At 44.8% G+C, this 17,931-nt stretch overlaps 2 protein-coding genes across 2 annotated transcripts; both read right to left on the bottom strand.

Moving 5' to 3' along the window:
- Positions 1-430: 430 nt before the first annotated feature.
- LOC140262102 (osteocalcin-like) lies at positions 431-7,005 on the bottom strand. Its single transcript, XM_072356269.1, has 4 exons — positions 6,531-7,005; positions 4,404-4,439; positions 3,253-3,322; positions 431-1,481 (listed from the first exon to the last, which is right to left on the bottom strand). Exons 1-4 carry the CDS (start codon positions 6,595-6,597, stop codon positions 1,352-1,354), a joined length of 303 nt encoding a protein of 100 aa, XP_072212370.1. The 5' UTR covers positions 6,598-7,005; the 3' UTR covers positions 431-1,351.
- Positions 7,006-10,405: 3,400 nt separating this feature from the next.
- MGP (matrix Gla protein) lies at positions 10,406-15,654 on the bottom strand. The gene is made up of 5 exons (XM_072350314.1): positions 15,522-15,654; positions 13,072-13,202; positions 12,859-12,894; positions 11,711-11,786; positions 10,406-10,783 (listed from the first exon to the last, which is right to left on the bottom strand). The coding sequence occupies exons 2-5, from the start codon at positions 13,130-13,132 to the stop codon at positions 10,645-10,647; spliced, it is 312 nt and encodes a 103-aa protein (XP_072206415.1). The 5' UTR covers positions 13,133-13,202; positions 15,522-15,654; the 3' UTR covers positions 10,406-10,644.
- Positions 15,655-17,931: the final 2,277 nt, after the last annotated feature.

Genomic DNA, 17,931 nt, shown 5'->3' with positions numbered 1-17,931 from the left:
AGTGTAGGGTCTTTCAGAGAACTGCTGAATTCAGTAGGCAACAAATCATTAAAAATCTATCTATCCTCTCCACCACTCTAATGGTGTATAGGAGTCATTACCTGAATCTTGGTGTAGCCATTTATCGAAGCACTGGCTGCCCTAAGAAATGGTGGATGCCTGTCCCCGGAGACATCCAAGGTCAGGCTGGAGGGGCTCTGAGCACCCTCACTGAGCTGTAGATGTCCCTGCTCATTGCAAGGACCAGATGGCCTTTAAGGGTCCCTTCCAACTCAAACAATTCTCTGATTCTCTGGTTTCTGATTTGCAATGGAGCAGAAGAGGAGGAAGAAAATCTCATCAATCTGGATCCTGCTCTACCTTCCGGTCATCTTAACAGCAGAAACAGGCTGTCCAGAGGAGCAGAGAAAAGCAGCACACCAACTATTTACATAACAAGTATTTATTGCAATCAGCATCTGGGAAAGGTTGCACCAGCTTACATGAAAGCAAAGAGATTTGGTGTTTTTCAGTTTCCTGAGGCTCAACAGTGTCTACTGTAGATTTGCCATCTACCCCTCAGGGAATACATTTTGACAGACTGTGCCAAGGGAGCCTGCTGAAAGTTGCTGATGCATAACATTCATACAGGGAGACAGAATGAAGTAGTGCAGAGGGAAGAAGAGAGGTTGCCTTGAATGAACAAAATGCTGTCCCAACTTCAATCCACCACTGAAAGGCTTTATTTTTTATTTCACGAAGTTCACTGTTTTATTTCGTTTGCTTTTGGGTAGATATTTTCACATGTTTAATTTCAAGCACAAAAGCTAAAGCATCAGAAAGAGACAGGTTTTGTTGTTGTTGTTGTTGTCCTGCTTCGATATATTCAGTTTCACCAGAAATCAATTGTAACAAAAACAATAGGAGATTTCCAATTCATTTTTCACAGTCACTGAATGTAGCACATAAATGTATGGGCTCATCTAAAAGCCTTCAGACACACTTCTGGGGATTTAAACATTGATGTTATACAGGACAATTTTATGATAGAATAATAAGAAGAGTATACTGGGATGTGACTTCTGGCTATGTAATAGCATTTACAAAGGAAGCAGGTAACACAGAGTATTCTCAAACATTTCTGGTGGCACTGAAAATACTACAGAAGATAACAGAAAATAAACATTTTTGATGAAAGCAAGAAAGCTGATGCATCCAGACAAGTAGAAGTCATTGCCTTTTTGTTTCAGCTGGCAAGGGTGACAATAGAAGAAGGTCCCAGTGTAGATGTCCTTCTTCCCTTCTTTCTATACACAAGATTATTTCTGCTGGGGGTTTCAGAACTGTCAGATGATCAAAATAATCATCCGACTTAGTATCTCCCAAAGAAACGGTTGTAGGCCATGGGAAATCCTACTTGGTCAGACAGATAGTCACAGGGAGGGTAGCTTTCACAACGCTCACGCATCTGCTCCATTGGGCTTTTGTAATACTCAGAGTACCTGGAGTGAACAAGGAGAAAGATGCTGTTCTGCACATTCAGTCCATGGAATTGGAGAGGTTTCACACTCCAGCAACGTGAGGAGTGACTCCCCAAAATGCTCCAGCAGGGGTCATCTCGTGGCAGCTTAAATATCTGCCTACATTGAGGATAGACCTCCTTGACAAATGCTGGGAGAAGTTGGAACTGAACCCAGCTTGAAACAACTGTCCTTGAAGTTTCACCAGCAAAGGAGACCGTAGAAGCACTTAAGAGTTTTGAAGAGTTAGTTTTTGGCTTGATTGTGTTGGGGGTTTTGTTTTGTTTTGTCTTTGTCCCCAGCCTCATTCCCCAGCTATGTGATGGTCTTTTAAAACATACATATATATTAGTCATTCTATAATTATTTTATTTTAGTATTTCTTGCTTATTTTCACCTGTGCTCAGTTTCTGCTCATTTTCCTGCTCACCACTCTCCCCCTTTAGTTTACATAGTTCTGTCTTATCACTTTCTCTTTTGTTGTAGACAGCAATCCTTTCCCTCTCACAGCTTTGTTTTGCCATGCTGAGCAAGCCCAAATCTTTTAGTCTCAGCTACACTCACTGGATGCCCTTCTCATCTCCTCTTGCAGACTTAGTTAATCTTTCCTGCACATACTGCTACAGGAGATACTTTCATGTATCTCAGGAATTATCACTTTATTTCTGTACTGGAAATTCCCCACAGCATCCTTGAGTTCTATTTGTTGCCTCTGTATTTCCAGACTAACCTTAACTTGTGATTGAATAATACAGCAAGCTCTCTCTACCTAAGTCCTTCCTCATTTATGCTTGTTGCTGAAACTACTTTTATGGTGACCCACTTGTACTGAGGCAGTCAGTACAGTTTCTCATCTGAATTTCATTTTGTTTTTAATCCCTCCAGGTTTCAACATGAGTGACTTCCTCTGCCTCCCTGCTACTATCCTCTTCTCTGTAGATGGGAACTTGCAATTTTCTGTCATCTAAATAAAACCATCGTCCTTCCAATCCAAAGACAGATTGAATAATAACTATTCTTGACACGGGTCTACAGGAGGCTGTGGCTTAACAGTTCCTTCTAGGAAACATCTGAAGAGCATTCTTGCTCAAATTTCTCCAAATGTTTTTATCTAGGACTTCTCCAAATCTCTCTGCCTAGATCGTAGAATCGTAGAATTATAGAATGGCTTAGGTTGGAAGGGACCTTAATGACTGTTGAGCTCTAACCCCTGTGCCTCAGGCAGAGCTGCCACCCACCAGATCAGTCTGCCCAGGCCCCATCCAAGCTAGCCTTGAATGCCTCCAAGGATGGGGCATCCACATCTTCTCTGGGAAATCTGTTCCAGTGCCTCACCACCATGGATATTCTGCAGATATGGATGTAGGACCTACAGCTTCAGATTTATCCCCACCATTGCAACAGAGCTGTGGAGGTTGAGGCAATGGCCAGGGACCTGTGATGATGCTCATGGTCCTGGAATTTGGAGCTGATGTCTCTGCAGGTTTGAGCAGATCCTAACTTGTACCCTGATGACCCCATTAGCTACTTCTGTCTCCCTCCATGGGAAGAAATAATGAAGACCAGCAATGAATTTCTGAAAGGTTATTTGTGAAAAAAGATCAACTTGTCTATCAATGGCAGTCTCTTACTGCCTTTTTAGTTCTAGACATGATGTCTAGATGTACAGCAAAGAATTGCTTTGCCACATCCCACCCCCTCTTCCAAAAAGTCCTCTGGAGCCCAACTCTCAGCCTGGCTCATGTGATTTTACCATTCATACATGTCGAATCTCTTCTGCCTCTTCACAAACGCATTGGCAACTTCCTTTTTAACTGTGATGCCTACCAAGAGAGAACACAGCAGGTTAGAGATGCAGGGTCATGGCTTGTACAAATCAGAGACCAGCCTAGCCTCTGAAAAGTGATTGTTCTCTCTCTTCACAAGCAGATGACTGCTGCAGCTCAACCCAACTGCCAGTTCACTTCACCACACTCAACTCTCCACTCAAAGCCCCACAGCTGGGTTCCTGCCTCACCCCAACCTGCACATCTATGTGAAACAATGGCTCTTTCTTAAATTCCATTCCTTTATCATACAGCATGATTTGAGTCCACAGCAAATGCTCAGTAGGCAAAGTCATGACAGAATAAAATACAAATAAGGAGAAAATGAAAGGAACGGCACACTAGCCCAGGTTTCTCTAGCCCAGGTAACTTCAGAGTCTTGGCTTGCTTTCCGTCTCCTAGGTTTAGTCAGGTTCCCTTGTACAGGATATTGATTGCACAGGAATGGCCAAATAACAGCCTGTCAGAAATCACCCCCTTTCTCTGAACACTTTGGTTGTTTTTTTTTTCACTTTCCCAGTCCATGTTTGCATTGGCTCACTGGAGAAAAACCAAATTTCATGCTCACCAGCAGCAACATTACACTCTAAAGTGTGAAAAAGGAAACACAAGGAAGAACCAGGGAGATTTTCCATTCAGATTTCTGTCAGGTTCAGCTTGCTGTGAAACCTATGGACACTCCAAGGTATACAGTTTCCTGTGACATGTGCAACCCAATAGAAGAAAGACTTCAACCTCAGCTGCCAAGGAAGGAACTTGCTTTCAGTACAAAACCTTTCTTCTCTGCTGTCCTAAGCAATGGACAGTCTGACCAGCAGATCCAAAGACCACTGTTTGGAGGCCCTGGGTCAGGTTCTGCTGTTGTAAGAGGCTGGGGGCACAGTAGTCTCTTCAGAGAAGTTTCTGAGGCCAGCTCAGAGAAGCACAGAGACCAGACATGTTGCTCCTCCTACATCACACTGTTTCATGAAAGGGAGATGCAGTACGATTATTGTTCATCCACTGTACCCATCAGAGTGAAGAAAGGAAGAAGATACAGGAGAATGGAGCTAAGCGTCAGTCACAACAATATACTCACTGGCAGCACCTGGAGATCCTGAGGGCTCTTTGGGATCTGCAAGATAGACAGACAGACAGACAGACAGGAGCTTGCTTGTGCTGTCTGCTCTTCTGCTTCTCTCTCTATGTGAATCACTCTGCTTACTGATTGAATCCAGCTCCCTCCCTCTTCCAATAGGCCAGTCCCTCCCCAAAAAGGTTTTATCAACACCAAGAATGTAGGGAAAGAATTATCCACCACAAAATTCACCTGTTATGGTTGAATGCATTTAATTTCATCTTCCTTACAACAAGGTAAAATGACACAGTAACCATACATCACAGTGGAAACTTGAGGCAGACCTTCATTTTCCTCCATCCTCATCCTTGCTTAGAGCAGGAACAGCCAGAGGGAAGTTTTTGAGTAAAACCCAAGATATGGACAGGACCAGAAGATCATAGAATTATTTGAGTTGAAAGGGATCCTTGAAGGTCATCAGGTCTAACTCCCCTGCAATGAACAGGGACATCCACAGCTCGATCAGGGTGCTCAGAGCCCCTCCAGCCTGGATGTCTCCAGGGACAGGACATCTACCACCTGTCTAGGCAATCTGTGCCAGAATCTCATCATCCTTATTGTAAAAAATTGCTTCCTTATATTCAATCTAAATCTCCCCTCTTTAAGTTTGAAATCATTTCCCCTTGTCCTGTCACGTGAGACCCTACTGAAGAATCTGTCCCTTTCTTTCTTACAGCCCCCCTTTAGATAGCTGAACAACTCTCCTACCTTTGGAGAGAGAGAGATTTCCCTGGATCTAGGTAGAAATCACAAGATATTGACAGCAAAGAGAACTGGGGCCAAAAATTAGGATCAGATTTACAGTTTGCTATGCCTTTGGATTTACACTTTAGGATCATTTCTACCAGCTTTGCAGATTTGAGGGCTGAGATATCTGGCTCACCAACCCTCCCAGGACTAAGTCACACACTGTATTTCTGTTTTCAATCCTAATCATGATATTAATAATACCCACTACAAACATCCAAGCAAATTGTCTTCTAACAGATGTGGTAGGTCTCCTCTTCATCTTGGTGTTCCCACACAGGACAAGTTCACAAGTTTTTTCTCCCACTATTTCACTAGGTATTTGGCATAAGTGTGCTTACAGGCAGAGAAGCATGCTTACAGGCTATGCTGTACCCAACAAACCAAACAAAACTGTGCTTAAACAAAGACTTTGTGTGAGAGGAGTTGTTTGTAGTTCTATTTTTAAGCAATGTATACATTCCTTGGATTTCAAAAATGAAAACAAAAAATTAGAAGTTACTCCAGGGCTGTTAAGCAATCTGGAATGTAGTAATAGCTAACAAAAAAAAGCAGAGATACACTCAACAGTGAGAAAGTGAGCAAGAGACTGACAGAGGAAAACACAGATCAAACAAAATATATTTGCCAGTATTGAATCATGACACATCTGATGCCAGGGACTTAATGAAACTTAATGCTGAATGAGATAATACAGGCAAACAGGGCCCCTTCCTACTTTGTTTCTCTTTCCCTGCTGCAGAGAGAAACACTTGCTGTTTCTGACCTTCCCACCCCTCCCTCTCTCTCCGTCAGCTCTTGTGCTAACCACTGCATTACTCTCTCTTGATCATAATGTCACCATGCCTAAATCATCTTCATATGGGATGTGCTTTTATTCAATGGGATAACTCCCATTTTTTTCTAACTATCAATAGGTGTGGTTATTTTTCCCCTCCAGAGTTCTTCCCATTCCATATTTTCCAGCAGGTGAAGACTTGACTCAGTGCCTATCTCTGCGATTCTACAACACTCCAGTGCTGGCAGGAATAAAGTCTCCCCCTCTACTCTTGACACAGCTCTGCTCTGCAGCTCACCCTGCTAATTCAAAATTGAATGTCCATCATGCCTTCACCAGTTCACCTAACTGTTAAACTGGTTTATTGCTTCAGTATGTTAAAATGTTGGAATTCTCTGCTGCAGTTCAGTAATGCAAATGTTTATTTTTTTTGACCAAAAGAAGAAAGCAGCCAGTAGGAGATAAAGCTGTCTATCCCCAAATCCCCCTGATTTACTACTGTGGTACAGCCTCCCAGACTAAGATACAACAGTGTTAACACAGAAGGTGTCCTCTTTCCTTACCTTTCTCACAGCAGCAGAGCACTGCCAGGGCCAGAGTCAAGATCAGAGGTGCCAGTATCTTCCTCATGTCTGCTTTGCCTTTGCTGCTCTCCCTACAGTCAGAGTGTTCTTGGAAGTTACCAAGGCACTCTGGAGCCTGCTTTCAAGCATCGTTTTATATCCTGTACTTGCCTGGAGAGATCAGGGCTCTGGCTTGTGTTCCTGTGTCTGAGCTCCAAAACAAAGCCTGTCCTTCAGGCCACAAAACATTGGGCCCTGGCAGCCATTTGGACATCCATCTCAGGACTCATGGCACTTCCAGATGATATTATCTGAGATTTTGAATAGGTCTCTTGAAGAAAAACAACTGGATAACTTTTACTGTAAACATAGAAGTGATTCATCTTCTTGCAGGAAAGCCAGGAGAGAGACCAGCACATGCAGAAGTGAAGCAGATGCTTTGGTGTGATGGGACACTCCCATGTGGAAAATGAGTCTGAACCTGATGGTGATCCTCTTCCTCAACCATGCTCATACCTCTAAAGGAAAAGACATCCATAAAATGTTTTTCATAGGGCAAATATACAGTAGGTTTTCACTTTGTTAAGTTTCAACAAACTATTGCAGAGATTTGAGATGTTTACAGTATTGGGATCTTTGGTAGATAGCAAGTTGGAGCCTTTCATTTTTTTTCCTGGAAATCTTCCCAGTTTGGAGGCTATTGGCTTAGCTTCTCTTGTCTCAATGTGAAATAAGCCTCAAGACTCCAGCAGTGTTTTACTCTTCAGAACCTGAGTGACTATGGTTACTTGGTACAAAAGAGGTACATGTCAGGAACAGGCTCTGGGCAGGCTCTGACCCAACGGAAAGACTGTGCTCCTTACAGCTCATGTCAGCATGCTCCCCAAGCAATGATGGTGTTTGCAGAGCCCCATGTATGTGGAAATATCCCTGCTGTCCCTGCTCAGACTCACCAAGGAGCATCCACAGCCTGCGCTGCTTGTAGTATTGGTAACCAACCAACAAACCAACCCATCAAACAACCAACCATGTATTTGAAATAACCTCAAGCAGTGTTTTTGTCTCCTCAGTTCAGCAGAATTTTAGTGAATACAGTAGCTCTGTATGAAATGCTGAATTGTCACTGGGTATGGCCTGAGCTATGGTGACATTTCAGCTTATGGCTAAATGACATTTAATTGAAGTCAAACATCAGGCAGTGCTTCTGCACACGAACAATATAACTAAACCTCCTCTTCCTCCTCATGCTGAGATGCTTTTGTCTACCAGTACTCCATATTCCTATATTCCACTATGCCAGCCAAGTTTCCAGAGTCACATCCCACACAGCACATGGATCACATCTTCCTCCACTTTGCATTTGGTCATCCACAGCCTCACACACACTGTTACAGAATTAAAAGGCTCCCAAGGGCAGTCAAGGCCACTGAAGATTCTGCTGATTATTAGAAACATGGTCCTTTATCTTACATAGAAATCAGAGAAATTTCAGGATTAAAAATATGTTCAGCTTTTCTACAGTCCAGGACAGACTGAATATATATGCTAACAACATCCAGAAGTAGCGTCTTGGAGAGCAACATTTTAAAAATAAAGAATTATCAGAAGTGATAGTACCCTAGGAAAGTCGTGTTTGCAAAAGAAAGCTTGAAAGCACAAATGCACAATGCTAGTCATCCAAACAGCCTTACCTCTCTTCCTAACTTTTCTGAGGTTTTTTAATCAATGTGTAGTCTCTCAAGCATGTTTGATTATCGCTTACATTAATGAAAACCCTCTGAAAACTGATATTATTCATTATTTATTCTGGTAAACTGGAGGTTGGAAACGCTAGATATTTTTGGACCCGGCCCCAGACAGCACTAGCCCCACGCCTTCTGTTTTGGTGGTGTCACCGTGTCATGACAAACCCAGACACTACAGACTTGTTGACTTGAAGGTATGAAAGCTGTGCTTTGGTTGGTAGTCTTAACATTCACCTCCTTATGAACACGCAGAACAAATGAGAGTGCAAATATACCTAATACGAACAGCTTTTTTTCACAACACTCATTTCTCTCTCACTTTTTCCTTTGGACAAAACCTCAGCAACTGCCAGGGTGGAGTTTCCTATCAGAAGTGTTTTCTATAAATAAATCTGTTTTCTTCCCAACAATTCATCTGCCAATCTGGCAAAACCACAAAGCATATTTCTGAAAAGATGTATGTTTCTACTGTGGAAGGTAGATTTGGCTCTATATTTCATTTCATAGAATATTCAATAATTTGATACTTTATATCTTATATATACTTTGACAGCTTGCTGTAATCTTTCCCATTTCTCTAATTTGCAGGTCACTGGAGAAACCTGGAGCTGCGTGAACTGAAACAAGCTCTGCTGAGCTGAGGATTTTACACCTGCACACCCCACACCGATGGGTGTCCAAAGAGCTGTGGTTGTATCCTGCTGACTCCAAGACAGAGTGAGAAGAATGGGTGGAAGACATGAGATCTGGCTGTTGTCCCTGATGCCACTGGGGTGACAGAGTGGCTACAGAGGAGACCCACTGACTTCTTCAGTCACTTGTCACTCCCAGAAGCCCTTCCTTCTGTGTGACTGTAGCCACCATATGGCTCCTTCACACAGAACACGACTTGCTCCTTGCTCCTCAGATCTGAATCCCTCTTTGTCCCCCCCTTTGCTAGTGCTTTGGCTCCCTGCTATCCTCCCCGTAATGGGTTCAGAGTGACACGAGAAGAAACAAAAGGAGTACAAAGGGATACTATGTTCAATTTTGGGCCTCTCTCTGCTAGAAATACATGGAGGCAGTGGAGCATATCCAGTGAAGGGCAGTGAAGCTGTGTAGGCTCTGGAGCACAAGTCTGATGAGGAGTGGCTGAGGGAACTGGGGTTGCTCTGTATGGAGAAGCAGCAGCCTGGGAGAGATCTTATTGCTCTCTAAAATGACCTGAAAGGTGGTAGAGAGGTGGTGTCGGCCTCTTCTCCCAGGTAACAGTGATAGGTAAAGAGGTGATGGCCTCAAGTTGTGCCAGAGGAGGTTCAGGTTGGTTATCAGGAAAACCTATAAGAGTGGTGATGCACTGGAACAGGCTACCCTGGGAGATGATGGAGTAACTGTTTCTAGAGGTGTTCAAGAAAAGGGTAGATGCTACACTAAGAAACATGGTCTAAAGCAGTCACAGGTAGGAGCTGATGGTTGGACTTGTTGATCTTATTGGTCTTTCCTATCTTAGTGATTCTACGATTCAAACTGATTTTCTGTGCCAACAAGAACAAGGTGTTGAGCCAAGGGGAATTTATGTCTGCATTCTTGGTTTTAGCTGAAGGAATAAAAAAAAAATAATCTCCATATAATATTTCAAAGTAAAAGGCTAATGCTAAAGTTGTCTGGAAGAAAGGAGATAAAACAGCACTCCTAGAGAAAATATGAATAAAATCTGGACCACATGCTCCTTTCTACAGGAGCACCGTACAGCAGGATCAAAGGGTGGCTGCAAGGACAAAGTGCCATTGACAGGTTTTTTCTGTCACAAGTTTTCACACCAACTTCATCCTTAGGGTTAAACAGACGCTTAGATGTTGTTTACCCAAGTGAGGAAATCTCAAAGAGATTTTGCTTTCAAAAAGTGCATCTCACCCTGCCTTCTGAACACTAGATCATTTTAAGATGTCCAAAAGTTTGGGAACTGAAATTTGCCAGTGATGTTTAAAATAAGTCAGTTGTAGGCCCCGAAGCAAAACCATTGCACATTCTTTCAGACCTCATGTGATTGCATGGTAAGGAGTTGTTTCCATTATCTGCACCAGGTTCTTTGATAAAGAAACTCAGCCTCTTCGTGAGAAGTCATCCCCTAAAATACTGTGAGTCATGAGATGATAGTATCAAACCAGCAGTTTATTGTGCAGCAAACACCCACATCCTGAACTCTCTCTGATCTCTGCTACGTCAGCTCAGCGCTAATTAACACAGTGTAGGAATCCATGGCTACATGGGAGAGAAGCAGCAGGCAAGATAACATACAGGGGCACAAGCAACCGAATATGTTTCAGAGCTATTGCTTTTCCTAGGAGGTTACCCTGAGGTCCAAGCCCCAGGGTGGGGACAGATCATCTTTACTTATTCCTCCTCCTCCCAAAATAGTGCCTGTAAGCAGCAGGATAACCGTGGTTAAGAGCGTACTGTTCACACAGGTAGAAGTCCTCACAGATCTCTCTCTGACGTTCCTGGGGTGCCTTATTACGTTCCCTGATCCTGCAAAAAGAAATTAGGAGTGTTATCTTAAATATCTGTCTATGGCCCTTTTCTGCCTTACCAGATCTAAGGGTTCATCCCAGCATCTACCACCAGGATACCAAGATCACGGCATACCAATGTTCACCACACCCAGGGTATCAATGTGACTACAGAAGGTGTGGTTGCTTTCCTAGGTAACCTTTTACTTCAAGGCTAAGTAGGGTGGTGGGGGAATAAGAGGGTGGCTCCTGCCTCAACCCAGTGCTGCAGGAGTAGTCCCCCAGTCTGATCCCTCCAGCTCTTCTGCTCTTCCCAAACCCCACAAATGAAGAAAGGACAGCAAGAAGCTTCCTGCTAAGGGGCTACCTGGTACTGCTGAGAGGGTTTCCCTTCTGCACCTCGGCCTTTATTTTCACAAGCCCTGCATAAGATGTAAAACTGCCTGTATCTGAATTCTATAGATGAGGAAAGGAAGCCCACAGAAGGTCTTGCAATTTAGAAAAAGTTATGCAAATTCTGCACAAGACTTGAAGACTGGAACAAGATCTCAAATTGAGCTTCCTTTCTGGCTGGCCCACACTGATTCCCTCTCCTTTTGCTTCATCCTTCCTTCAGACAAATTTTAAAGGAACTCCAGTACAGAACATGTCCTTGAATGCATGGACCCTCTCTGCTTTCTGAGAGGTGCTCAAGAGCCATGTGGCTGTAGCACTGAGGGGCATGGGCAGTGGGCATGGTGAGGATGGGCTGATGTTTGGGCTAGATTACCCCAATGATCTTTTCCAACCTTAATGATTCAATGGTTTTCCCAGGGTTGGCTCAAGCAGAGAGAGGGGCTGAGGCTTCTGAGGTGTCACTGTGGCTTCTCCCCTGGTACCAGCCTGTGCTTGGCAGAGAGATACCTCTCCATGTTCCCACCCTCAGTGTTCTGATGCCGTAACGTACCTCTCCTGAAGAACAGCTCTTAGTCCTGTGTCATCTCGAATGAAGCCATTGGCCCTTTGCCTGTTGAGGAAGGGGTCTGGGAAGGCAAGAAGTGGTTCAAAGTAGATTTAGTAAGACCTGATTTTCACAAAGGCCTCTCCCACATTTGTGACTGTCTCCTTGTCTGCCCTCCCACACGCAGTGAGACCCAAGATCCTCTAATATTCCCTCTTGCCTGCCCTACTGGCTCACTGACAAGCTCTTCTTCTGCAAATGCAACCTCTATGGAAGCACACACTCTGCTTTTGTCCTCCTGTTACTCAAGCCACCCTGGGGAAAGCTGCTGCCATAGCCCCCTCTGGCTGGGTGGAGCTGGGACAAGAAATAGGTGCCAAGCAGCACAGATCAAAGGAGGTCTGGACACACGCAGTAGGATTAGCAGGACTGTGAAGCTATGATGGAAAACAGGAAGGGCCTGAACAAGTTTATCTGCCTCCAAGGTTGGGCAATCACAGTGCAAAGGTCTCTGCGGAAATTTTGAAGTGAGGGGCCTGAATGTGCCTTCTGTCCTTTTGGAGGAACAACACAGTCCTACTGTAGCATGGAAGAGTCCCTGGCATTGGCTCCCACTCGTGTTTCTGACTAGCTGCTTTGTGAAGTCATTCTCCCAGATGGTTTAGTTTCTTTTAGCTTTGAACTCTCTGCTCATTCGCGAGTGACTCTCCACCCTCACATGCTTCTCCTGTGACACCAACTCCCTCTTTCAGAATAAGGATCCCTCCTGCCCACACATCCCACCTGCTTCTTCCAAGGTGCAGAGAGTTGTGTTCTCCCCATCCTTGCATAAGGACAGCCCATATTACTGGCTTCTGCAGTACCCTCCTGAGGTTTTTGAGCAATCTGGTGCTATTCAACCTGGTTTAGGTACATGCAGCAGGGATCTAATATCATGATTCTGATTTCCAGTTTTTATTGTATTTGTTGCAAAGCACAGTGCTTGCAATTGTGTCCTCCTTCCTATTTATTCTGACACTCTGTCGTCCATTAGATTTAGTATCCCTGAACTGAGAGGTTCCATCTATTTAATCCCCACAATAAAGTACGTGGAAATGGCCTTGGAGATGTCTGTAGTGTATTTTGAATTCAAGAAAATAGTAAAGCAATCTTACTGAGATACTCATGGGATTCCATGCTCTCATGGGACTCTGGGGAAAGAAAGAATACAGCCTGTGTAAGTCACATGGAATTCACAGTCTTTTACACACCACAGATCAGAAGAACACATCTACAGGGCTAAAGGTGAGTATAACACATCAGAACAGACCCGAAGATGTCTGCAGTGTTGGAGTTGTTGCTCCACCCAGTAAAAGAAGCTCACCTACCATAGCAAGTAGCGGCCATGACCAAGACGGCCAGGAGCACAAGGACGATGAGAGCACGCATTGTGCAAGGACTCTCTCACTCTGTCTCTTGCTGTGCCTCACTTTCTTCCCACTGAAGGCAGACAGAGATCCTGCAAAATTAGCAGTGGAATGTTTATTATGAAAACAGATCCAGGAGGGTGCCCATGAAAGAACCTGGGGAAGGTGACTGCTGGTTGGTACGCACTCTATATGGAGCCATTACAACACAGCTTCTGTTAGCAGATTGAGTCAGGCTTCAGGAAGGAGGGGGCATACCCCTTCCTCTCTTGGTTTGGTAGCAGAGGCCATAATTCACAGGCAAGCACGCCCCAGCACTTCACTCTCAGGAACCTGGCCGCAAGTGGAAGGAATTCCAGGGGCTGCCAGAGGCCCACAGGGAGAGGCATGTTCTGATCCCAAATGTACATGTTTGTCTTTCACATTTTTATTTTGATATGTTCTTCTTGCCCTTGCCATCCTCTGTCTGGATACACAGAGCCCAGACTGTTTTGGCAGCGCTACTGGAGGAGGTGTAGGGAATAAGGCTCCCAGCACTTCTCCTATGCTCAGCCCCCCTTCCTTGTCCCAATGCTCTCCTAACCTGAATGATTCTGGAGCAAGAATTCAGCCCTAATGTTCCTTCCCATCTCCTCCTTCACTGTTCCAGGAGTGACAAGCAGTGATACAGAGGGATTCCTTCTGCTGAAGGGATCAGGAAATTTGAGACGACAGCAGCACCCAGAAAGCTATATCTCCACAGGTCTTCACTGTGGTCCTACACTGCTCTTCCAGCCCAAGGGACAACACCTATCTGAAAGGAGACGATGTGTTCCTGGGCTGCTGCCTCTGCTCTGCCACCAGCAGACTTTGTCCTACTGGACACAAAAGTCAGAAGTCATAGAATCATAGAGCTGCTTGAATTAGAAGGGACCTTTAAAGACCACCTGGTCTGACTCCCCTGCAATGAACAGGGACATTCACAGCTCGGTCAGGGTGCTCAGAGCCCCTCCAGCCTGACCTTGAATGTCTACAGGGATGGGGCATCCATCATCTCTCTGGGTGGCCAGTGTAAGGCTTTTCAGAAAGGATTAATCTCTCAGGCCAGCAGTCTCTGAGAACATTACTTCACCTGCTAGCATCAAAAGAGCTTGTCTGGGACCAATATTATGGGAAACAGTGATGGACATAAGGTGGCAGCTTGACTTTCAGTTCTGTGGCACAAGAAAGAATTAAATAGGAGGGATAGCAGCAGTTGTTACATAGATGGCTGTTGGGTGAAAAGCAAAGGGGAGTAGTTTACCAGAGGCAAGGCAGTGAGGAGAGGTGGGTACCCAGTGTCTGTCAACACTTCCCATGGCAGCAGTGGGGCTGGGACTATGCAAGCTGCAAACTGCAGCTCAGTCCTACACGATCAGTTCCCTCTATATCCTCCACATTATGCCCCTTCAGTGCTCAGTCTAAAATCAGGATGAAAAGCAGGTTGTGCTGTAACTAAAATAAATCTTCTCTAGGAAAACTGAGACTTGTGTGCTGTCCCTGTGACCTACCACTCTGGTCTCTTTAAGGGAATTCTCTGCTCTAGGATTGTTTGCATTCCTTGGAGCCCAGGGTTTTTGAGTTAGTGCTGAATGTGGATTTTGTAGGTTTCCTGAATGTTTTGTACAGTCTGGCAGCTCTGGGAACTGACAAGAAATAGAGGTTTGGGGGACAGTGCCTAGCAGGAGAACAGTGGGGCACAGGGAAGTACTTTGGAATGAAAGTGATGCTACGGAGTGGGAAACTCTGACAGACTTTTCAGTCAAACTGTCTTTATTTACCTGTCTTTACTCAGGGCAGAGCCCTCTACTCTCTGAAATACTCCACTACAATTTCAGAAACTCACAGATCCCTGGAGTATCCCCTGCTATCACCACAGAAGTGCTGCAAACATCCTTTAAATCAAATGTTTAATTTTTTCTCCACAGAGGCAAAGCATTTTTCAAGGACTCAATGAACATCCTAGCTCTATACCAATAACTTGACTTCAGGGAGCATTTTCCCCTGGAAAGAATGATCTCCTGTTCACTCTGCCTGCACCCTGGGTTTTTCAACACACCTCCCCTCCCCAGCACCACCGTGCTGTCCCACATACAATACTTGGTGTGGCACAGTGAGCCAGATCCCCTTGCTTTCTAGTAGCATCCACTGATTAGAACTACAGAAAGTGAGATGAACCGCCAGCAAATGCCTGAGGGGTTTCCACAGTATCCCCCCCAAAAAGGGGATATTCAGAAAAGCAGCCCTCTGTCCTGTTTCCTGCTGGAATGGAGAACTGCAGTTTAACACAAGACACAGCAATCACTCCTAAAAGTATGCAGCTGCGAAGCCCCAGCAAGGCATTAATAGCGAGCAGCCATCCAGGCAAAGCGAAGCAGTTCTTGCATACTCACAGATCTGTTCTTCCCAGCCAGCCTGTAGCTCGTCCAAGGGGCAGCTCTTCCAGCGTCCTGGGCCCTGCACGGAAAAAGAAGGGCCTTTTATTTATTAGCATTGATGAGTGACTCCTCCCCCCTTCTGTTTCCCACTCTCGATCCACCCTCAGTCTTCCACCTTCCCAGTCAAAAACACCTTCAGGCATTCCCTTGGCCAGTAAATAAAAACTTCAAGCCAGTAGGGAGAGGAGGGAGCCAGAGCAGGCACTGAGGGTGAGGGAGGCACAACCCACGCTGCCTTTCTGTGCCCAGAAACAGAGGTCTGAGGACAAGCTCAGTGTCTCCTTTTTCTGTGCCCACCCTGAGCAGAACCATGCTGCTGGCCAGGGCACCTGCTCATCCATAGGGAGCTGGAGGACTTCTCCCATCTACTTTCATGCTCCTTCTGCAACTAATGACCCACAACAGGGCTATACAAGCCATTGGATAACCCAGGACGTGAGCTGGCTGGGTTGAAATACTGAGATCCTGGACTCCTGTCTCTGTCCACATACCCAAGCTACCCAGGCCAGGTGCCCACGTGCACCACACCGGGATGCTGAGCCTATGCACGAACCCACGCCAGCAGTGCTCCAGCTCAGCCAAACTCCGTATCTCTCTTGTGCTGAGGACGCCATGTCCAGACATTACACTCGGGCGAGGTCTCACCAGCACAGAGCAGAAGGGCAGGATCACCTCCCTCTCATTGCTGGCTTTGCTACTTTTGATGCAGCCCAGGCTGTGGTTGACTTTCTGCACTGTGAGGGCACACTACTGGCTCCAGTATTGACTGTGGAGAGTTCAGACCTGCCTGTGGCACAATGGTATACTACATTATGTGTGTCCTTGCACTAGGAGCCCTTGGCTCTCAGAGACTGAGAACAAAAACCTGACATGGAAATGCCTGGTTTGGAATCACATCATTATTGCTACAGACAGCTTGCAGAGCATTACGGATGATGCAGGAAGGAAAGCTCTTCCCTGATCTCTGAAATGTCATAATGTGGGCTGGAGCTCTGTCCGCAAGTTGAATTCCTGCTAGGATAGGGGAGAAGGAGTAAAATGTTCCCTGAATACCCAGAGGGTGTCAGAGTCATTGTCACGAACCACCTCTGAAAAGTAGAGGAAAAAGAACATCTCTTGTGGAGTAGAAACTGCCTCTTGGGTACTGCTGAATGTTGAGCCCTATTCTACACAGAAGCCTGAGGGAAACTGAGGCATAGAAGATATGGTTGTTCTCAACTGTATTTATAACCAAATAGCTTTAGCCACAGTACCATCTGGCACCTTATTAGTTAAATCAGACAAGATGGGCATTAATGCCAAAACTGTGAGATGCTGAGGAAGCAGACAAATGGGACAGAAGTTTGAGCAGTGGAAAGGAGAAATGTTGAGAAACTGCCATTTGAGTTTCCCTTTGAACTATCTTAATTGAATATTTCCATTAAGGACTGCTCAAAAGGGAATACTTGCTGAGGTGGTTAGCTGATGACACAAAGTAATAAGGGAACATCAGTGGAAGGGATGACTGACTGAGAGGTCCTACAGAAGGACAAAGAAGCTGTTTAGAAAATAAAGAAGGAAAGGAAAGGCACAGCTCATTGAACTCATTGAAGAGATAGACTTTGTTTTCTATGAATGTGCTGCAATAAACACTAGGAAGGTAAAATTATTTAAGCCACTCTGACTGCCCGCCTCATGCCTCTAGGAAGGCTTTGGCACTTGCTGAGCACCACAGCAGGGAAATAAAGTCCACCAGCTCCATTGTGTTCATGGCATTTCAAACATGGATTCCAAACCCAGGTTGCCCAGAGTACCAAGAACGGAACTCACTGATCTGGACAGCCCTTTCCAAGCTCACTTCAATGTTTCAGGATGTAAGTTAGTCAGCCACCACATGGGCTACGGCTTAGAGATTTCTCAACAAGATAAACAAGTGCTTTTTGGAACAACTAGTTCTACAGCACATGAGAAAACAAGACTTTATTTTTACTTTTTTCATTTAGTCCTAAGTAATGCCTAGGAATAGATCCAAGAAGCAAGTATAATTCAGCCACTAAGTAACAGCGTCTGAGTATCCACAATATAATTAAAGTCAACAACCTCATGAAATAAATCGTGCTGAAAACTAGCATACTGACACTAAGCTTTAGAAAGAGAGATGATTTTTAAACACAGGAGCTAGTCAGAAGAGTATGAAATAAAAATAAATGGAACACATTTCAGACATTTGAAGAACTCGATATCCATATCTGAATGTGTGCTAGTTCTGGCAACAAACTCACTCCACTACCCGATATTAACCCTACAGCTAGTTCAAAAGTCTGTTGTTCAACCTGGGAAAAACACTTTAGATTTAAACACTTCAGAACTAGCTTTAAAAACTCTC

The sequence above is a fragment of the Excalfactoria chinensis genome, chromosome 1, assembly GCF_039878825.1.
Source record: "Excalfactoria chinensis isolate bCotChi1 chromosome 1, bCotChi1.hap2, whole genome shotgun sequence".
Classification (NCBI taxonomy): Eukaryota; Metazoa; Chordata; class Aves; order Galliformes; family Phasianidae; genus Excalfactoria; species Excalfactoria chinensis.
Note: the sequence above shows the minus strand (reverse complement) of the source record. Positions and strands in the feature narration are given on the sequence as shown.

Bases quoted from the DNA above. Each gene is read 5' to 3' on its own strand.
- LOC140262102 (XM_072356269.1), bottom strand. From the start codon at position 6,597: ATGAGGAAGATACTGGCACCTCTGATCTTGACTCTGGCCCTGGCAGTG. The intron at 4,440-6,530 runs GTAAGGAAAGAG...TCTATCTTGCAG, and splicing joins GCTCTGCTGCTGTGAGAAAG to ATCCCAAAGAGCCCTCAGGA. The intron at 1,482-3,252 runs GTAAAATCACAT...TGTTCACTCCAG, and splicing joins AGATTCGACATGTATGAATG to GTACTCTGAGTATTACAAAA.
- MGP (XM_072350314.1), bottom strand. From the start codon at position 13,132: ATGCGTGCTCTCATCGTCCTTGTGCTCCTGGCCGTCTTGGTCATGGCC. The intron at 11,787-12,858 runs GTAAGATTGCTT...TTGCCTTCCCAG, and splicing joins GGAATCCCATGAGTATCTCA to ACCCCTTCCTCAACAGGCAA. The intron at 10,784-11,710 runs GTACGTTACGGC...TTCTTTTTGCAG, and splicing joins AGAGCTGTTCTTCAGGAGAG to GATCAGGGAACGTAATAAGG.